Source organism: Echinops telfairi, unplaced genomic scaffold (genome assembly GCF_000313985.2).
Source record: "Echinops telfairi isolate 266 unplaced genomic scaffold, ASM31398v2 ScPeMD7_7420;HRSCAF=8458, whole genome shotgun sequence".
Lineage (NCBI taxonomy): Eukaryota > Metazoa > Chordata > Mammalia > Afrosoricida > Tenrecidae > Echinops > Echinops telfairi.
Genome location: NW_022111320.1, coordinates 2,607,301 through 2,613,900, shown reverse-complemented (window position 1 = coordinate 2,613,900; position 6,600 = coordinate 2,607,301). Strand labels below are relative to the sequence as shown.

At 41.8% G+C, this 6,600-nt stretch overlaps 1 protein-coding gene and 1 pseudogene across 1 annotated transcript; both read right to left on the bottom strand.

Annotated features, from left to right (window-relative positions):
• Nucleotides 1-1,913: 1,913 nt before the first annotated feature.
• Nucleotides 1,914-2,250, bottom strand: LOC115872083 (annotated as a pseudogene).
• Nucleotides 2,251-4,360: 2,110 nt separating this feature from the next.
• LOC123522520 (CENP-B homolog protein 2-like) lies at nt 4,361-6,314 on the bottom strand. Its single transcript, XM_045297548.1, has 2 exons — nt 6,274-6,314; nt 4,361-5,287 (listed from the first exon to the last, which is right to left on the bottom strand). The coding sequence occupies exon 2, from the start codon at nt 5,283-5,285 to the stop codon at nt 4,458-4,460; it is 828 nt and encodes a 275-aa protein (XP_045153483.1). The 5' UTR covers nt 5,286-5,287; nt 6,274-6,314; the 3' UTR covers nt 4,361-4,457.
• Nucleotides 6,315-6,600: the final 286 nt, after the last annotated feature.

Sequence of the window (6,600 nt, the reverse complement as noted above, 5' to 3'; positions counted from 1 at the left end):
TCATTTTCAAAACATTTTCTTTCTACTTGAGCCCTTGGTATCAGCTCCTCATTTTCCCCCCTCCCTGTCCTCATGAACACTTGGTAATTTATAAATTATCATTATTTAACATTTTCTTTCTTTCTTTTTTTTTTGGCTTAAGGTTTTTTGGTTTTTTCATCATTTTATTGGAGGCTCATATAATCCTTATCACAATCCATACATACATCTATTGTGTCGAGCACAATCCTTATCACAATCCATACATACATCCATTATGTCGAGCACATATGTACATTTGTTGCCCTCATCATTCTCAAAACATTTGCCTTCTACTTGAGCCCTTAATATCGGCTGCTCATTTTCCTATTTAACATTTTCTTATGCTGTTATTTTGTGCCTGTATATGCTACAGTACTAGCAGTATAAATGCCAGCATGGTTACTGATTTATTAAGATCTGTGAAGGAACTCAAAACAACAGAAGAGCTAGGTGCTTGCACCAGAGACACTTTTGTAGGCCAGAGCAGGAGGGGTCTCACTGCCTATTCTGAGCTTTCAAATGTTAACTAGCCAGCATCTCTCAGGATGCCTCTCTCAGGAGGCCTGCTGGTGTGCTGCTCCCTCCCATTCCCTTCCTCTCAGCATGAGCATTCACCCACAGTGGCCCTGGAAATACCTGTTTTAAGCTGTTCAGTGACTAACTTTACAAATAGCAAAAGAGTGTTCAAGGTGCTTTGCGTCTGTTAAAGCATGATTCTGTAAATGTCAATCTAAATTTTCTCTTTGTAAATTCCTGGATTCGCTGCACTTAACCTGTGAAAATTCCCCTTTGCTGTACTACTTTGGTGAATTCTTACAAGGTACTGCCCAATCCTGGATCACTTTGTTCCTTCAATAAACTCTTTAATTTCAACACAAGACTCTTTGGCAGATTTTTATTTTTATTTTGAAGCCACAAAAATAAAACTACCCTCAATGTTCCTGGTTGCTTTGGGAGTTTTTGTGTCTGATGGGTTGGTTTCATTTTGGGGGGGTCTTACAATACTGTGTGTGACAATAATAAAGTCATGTAAGTACATCAAGTTTCTCGTGAATAAACAAGCTTTGTCCTTCTATCACCCTGGGATCTGGGTGCCCAACTTTATGGTAAGATGATTTAAAAATACCACCACAATGTAAGGCAGACTTTTTGAATGAGAGAACAATCTAAAATTGCTTTTCTGAATTGTATATTTCAGGGTAAATAGCAATACAGAAACACTATGGAAAAAAATTATGGTAACAAAAAGGTTCAGATTTAAGATCAAAGAGTGTAATGTATTTTTCTGTTGTCACTATCCATTCACCAAATGTGTGATATGAAGTAAAGTTGCTTAGTATGGCTCTCCTATCCATTTTCATAACTTCCACCAAATGACTGGGTGTATGGAACTAATATAAGCAGATCGATGTTTTGCCATTCCACTGGGTATAAAGAGAGTCATCTTCAAAGCAGGAACAGAGAATCCCAGGATAGCAAGGAATGAGCCAAGAGTAAAGACGTCCAAAGAAGTGGCAGAGGATCATGAGCCGTGGGCTTCCTGGCCCATGGACTGAATAAAGCGGAGTGCCTTCAGATAGGAGGCTGGCTTAGAGTGGACTACCCTTTGGGAATTTATCAGTGCTAAGGGAGTTTTAGGAGCCCTGAAGGGGCAGACTGTTGAATCCAGCAAAGAAGTAGAGTGCCATGAAAGGAAGGGTTGATGTTCTGTAGGAGGAAGTTGAGGGTGCAAGCATGGCTGCCCTGTGTTGTGGAAATTGGCGCTGGGCTGGCATGGAATTAAGGAGCTGGAGGAGGTCAGAAATTGCCTCCATGCCATTTTTGCAAAAGGTTTTTGAAATGAGCAATCACTTTTTTTTTCTACGCCTCTGCCTTTATTGTGAGCACAGGGGCTACGCTTTCAGAAAGGGTAAAAAAAGACCCAAAGTGTGATTTACAAAAGGAGGGATCCAGTGAAGGGGCTGGTTGGTGCCTCGAGGGGGTGGGGGTTGTCGTAAGTAGATGCCAACCCAGAGCAGCAGGAAGAAGAGGACCCCAAAGCCCATAAAGAGCGAGGCCACCCGGGGGATGGGGGGCTCTTTGTAGATGTCCCGATTGTACTTGGTGGAGATCACCTCATACGAAGAACCAGGCGGTGAAGAACATGCCAAAGGCCAGGAGCACCACAGTCAGATGGGGCATGACAGCGGGGTCACCGGCTGGTATACCTGCTCATGCCTTGAGCTCCATTTTGCCAGGCACTGGGTTCGCCGCCGCTTTGCCACCAGAACAAGCAATCATTTTTTAAGTTATTTTTGTTCAGTATAAAAACCCAACATCAAGCTCACTACAAGCCAGTTGATTCCCACTCATAACTCCCATATGGGACAGGGTCAAATTGCCTTTGGGGGTTCTGAGATTATGTCTTTACAAGAGTAGGAAGCCTCATCTCCCTCCTGAGGGGTTTCAAACTGCTGACCTTGCCACTTAGGCTGAAAAGTCTACGAGTGGTTATGGAGTCTGGAAACATTGGCAGATTGTTTTATTTCCCAGATAAAACTCCTGTAACTTCTGGGACAGCTGCAGCCAGTTTCCTCTGTAAAAAGGACATAAATAAAAACCATCTATGGAAACCCATCACAGATACACATGCAGGAATTGGTTAGAAATGCTGTGACTCCACAGCTGTCCCTTGGGTTGAGGTCTGCAACCTTTCGAGCCTCTCCCTTTTTATAGTGCTGTACTTTTTGTTAACTCCTGCTTCCATTCACACATACTTCAAATTCTCCTGTCATGGCACAACAAACTGTTATAACAAAAAGAAAACACCTTCTATCAGAAGAAATTTCCTATCCATATATATATTAAGGATAAACTCCTGCCCCACGCAAAAAACATAAACTCTTAAGAAAAAGGCACTTTTCTTATTACAGTCTTATGAAAATGAAACTAAGGCCAAAAAAAGGCTGTAATTTTATTTTATAGTCATTTAAGAGAAAAAGAAGAGTAGCCCAACTAAGAAAATTAAAGAGAGGAAGCAGGAGTGGGAATGGAGGAGGAAGGGAGCAATAGGGGGGCCTGAGAGGAAATCCAAATGGAAAGGAAGGGAGAAACCAGTGAGAGAAGACAAGGAGAGGGAAGGAGCAGTAGACACCCAGGCTTGGCGGTTTCACGGATGGCCTTAGGCAACCTGGCCCTGGCTCCTCACAGTGAAAGCAGCTGCTGCGATCCACCCCTTTCATGGACAGCGAGTCTATTTCTGTGTCGGCGCACTAAACCTCCAGTTTGTACAAGTTGGCCTTCTCTGCCTTTACGTCAGCCAGGCTGATCTCCATCTGGGCTTACAAAACAGTGACCTCTTTCTCAGACCTCTTTCGGGCCTTTTTACACCCCGCCTTTGGAGATGCCACTTCTGGATAGTCTACAGAAAAATTAAATTTTCACTAATTTCTTCAAACTAGATTAACTCCAACTCACTGGCACTGAGACAATTCTAATAGCAACCCCAAAGGGCAGAGTAGAATTGTCCTGTGGGTTTCCCACACTTTTTTTTTTTAATCGTTTTATTAGGAGCTCATACAACTCTTATCACAATCCATACATCAATTATGTAAAACATATTTGTACATTCATTGGCTTCATCAGTCTCAAAACATTTGCTCTCCACTTAAGCCCCTGGCATCAGATCCTTTTTTCCCCTCCCTCCCCGCTCTCCCGTCCCTCATGAACCCTTGATAATTTATAAATTATTTTGTCATATCTTGCCCTGTCCGACATCTCCCTTCACCCACTTTTCTGTTGTCCGTCCCACAGGGAGGAGGTCACATGTAGATCCTTGTAATCGGTTCCCTCTTTCCTACCCACTCCCCCTCTACCCTCCCAGTATCGCTACTCTCACCACTAGTCCTGAAGGGATCATCCACCCTGGATTCCGTTTCCAGTTCCTATCTGTACCAGTGCACATCCTCTGGTCTAGACAGACTTGCAAGGTAGAATTGGGATCATGATAGTGGGGGGCGGAGGAAGCATTTAGGAATTAGAGGAAAGTTGTATTTTTCATCGTTGCTACGTCGCACTCTCACTCTAACCCTTTAAGGCCTCATCTTTCTCCCAAAGAGCAGCTGGTAGTTTCAAACTGCTGACCTTGCAGTTAGTAGCCCAAGACTCCAGGTGTCCTTTATCCCTGCCTCCAGATAAAAGGTAAGTTGTAAGAGCAAGAACTTGACTGCCTTGTGTCTCTGGGTCCTGGAAAGCTTTCCACCTTTAACAAGGTACAATCCTACCACTACCATTCCTTATTAATTCTACCACATGAACATCCAGATGTTTCTTTTCGATTTTATAGAACAAAGAAACCAAATGATTTTTTATGATGTTTATTCAAATTATGTATAAATATGCACATATACTATTCAAAGATACAAGTAGAATTTATATTTTAATAAAAGCATCAAAGATCAACTATTAACTTTTCTTTTTTTAATGAAATTATTGAAACAAATTTCTAAGTCTGTAGCCTTATCAAAAAACTCTTGGTCTCCTTTAACTTTTCCAAATTCCTTCAACGCTTTTATATAGTTGAATACTTGCATCTGACTTAAAGGCTTAGGCTCGTCTAATGGCAGGTCCTCATCACCTTCATCATTGTCCTGTGTAGAGAGGGAGTCCTCCATTTCTTGCACGTTTCTATGATCCATCTCGGTGGCCATTTCTTTGTCTTTGTCAATGCCAGGGGCAGCACTGATTTTGTTTTCTGAAACGCCACTGTAAATGTCATTTATTGCATCCTGAATCTGAACGATGTCATCAGGCTCGATGACTGTTTTGCTTTGTATGCTATCGCCATTGCCAAATAAGAAACCACAGTGCTTTTTAAAGCATTTTCTTACATTGCAAGTGATTCCGTGATTCTTTTTGAAGCTCTGAAGCCACCCATTAGATGCTGAGAATCCATCAACTTTTAAAAGTTTCGCCATTTCCTTTGCCTTTGCTTGTAAGATAGGTCCTGAAATGGGAATATTTTGGGCTGAGGCTTGGAGAAACCACTCAAAAACAGATTTATTGATTTCTGCATAATTTCCATCCCTTCCTTTCTTGACATTTATGTTGGCACTGCTCATGTACTTTTGGATGATTTTATCCTTTTCTTTTATGATTGAGTAAATTTGTGATTTGCCACACTTGAACTTAATTACAGCTTCCTTGACAGTCTTTTTCTCCTCCGTTATCATTTTGACAACATCAAGCTTTTCTTTCAGAGATAAATTTCTCACTTTCTTGTCCATGGCTGTGAAAGAATACGTTTTTTTAAAAAGGAAACAAAAAGGAAATATTCTTAGAAAAAAAAGGAACTTAAGATCTTCTTGAAAATGTGACAATCTCAAACAAAAACACAGAAAACTATCAACACCAATTATATGATAGTTAGTATACTTTCATAAAATATTTAAGGGAAAAAAATAAGATTTTTTTGCTTTTCCTTACAACTAGACCAATAAGCAACATCATCATAAACAAAGATTGGACTTGTCAGGGATTTCATTTCCTTTGGATTCACAATCAACATCCGTGCAAAAAGCAGCAGGCAAGAAAGTAAACAATGTATTGCACGGGTAAATCTGCTGCTGCTGACAAAAGAAAAAAAAAACCTTTTAAAGCAGCCATTACTTTGAAAACTAAGGTGAGCCTGATGGAGTCCAGGTGCTTTCAAACACCTGACATGCTGAATAAAGAGCACCAAAGCAGTCAGGCATTTGAATGACGGTGTTGGTGACATAACTGAATACATCATGGGCAGCCAGAAGAATTAACAAATGGCCTTATTTTAGACATGGTGGCTGGAAGGGGCAAGTCCTTGGAGGAAGACATCATGCTTGGAACAGGCCGAGTGAAAAAGAGGAAAAGGCTCAAGGAAATGAACTGACACAGTAGGTCCAACAGTGGGCTCCAGCGCAGCCATGATGGTGAGCCTCACCCAGGACCCACACCCTCTCATTCTGTCACTGAGTCAGAAGTGAATCCGTAGCACCCACCACCACCACCATCTGCACCGGCACCGGCACACACTGTGAAGTGAGGACATGTTTCGCTCCTCTATTTGGAGGCACAAACAAAAAAACTCCTTTTGAAGGAAAGAAGTGGATTTTGGAAATTATAATAAGGTGCATCAAAATGACAAAATGTGAAGCAAAAATGAAAGTGTAAAGTTTCTCATGACAAGAAAAACGTCCAAGTTCTGCTAAATTTTACTAAAGAAATCTATTAATATCTTACCTTTTGCCAAACGTATGGATGGTGTTTATCTCGGGGGGGGGTGGTAAAATTACAGTGGAGGTGGGGGATAAACAACATACAACCGAACAACAAGGAGAGCAGCGAGTTTAGCTGTGCTCGGGGCACGTCCACACCCACACGCAGCAACAGCACGCAGGCAGTGGAAGGCTGGGACGCCGTCCGACTCCCCTGCTCCGTGGCACCAGCATCTGCACGTCCTCGGGCTGCAGTGCCTTTATCAATGGGTTCCTCCGTCGGGTGGGCTCCAGCTTTCAGAGAGTGTTTATTAGGCTGAAGTAATTATTTTCTTGGAAAATATTTGATTTT

Excerpts from the sequence above, each read along its gene's own strand:
- LOC123522520 (XM_045297548.1), bottom strand. The coding sequence starts at position 5,285 with ATGGACAAGAAAGTGAGAAATTTATCTCTGAAAGAAAAGCTTGATGTT.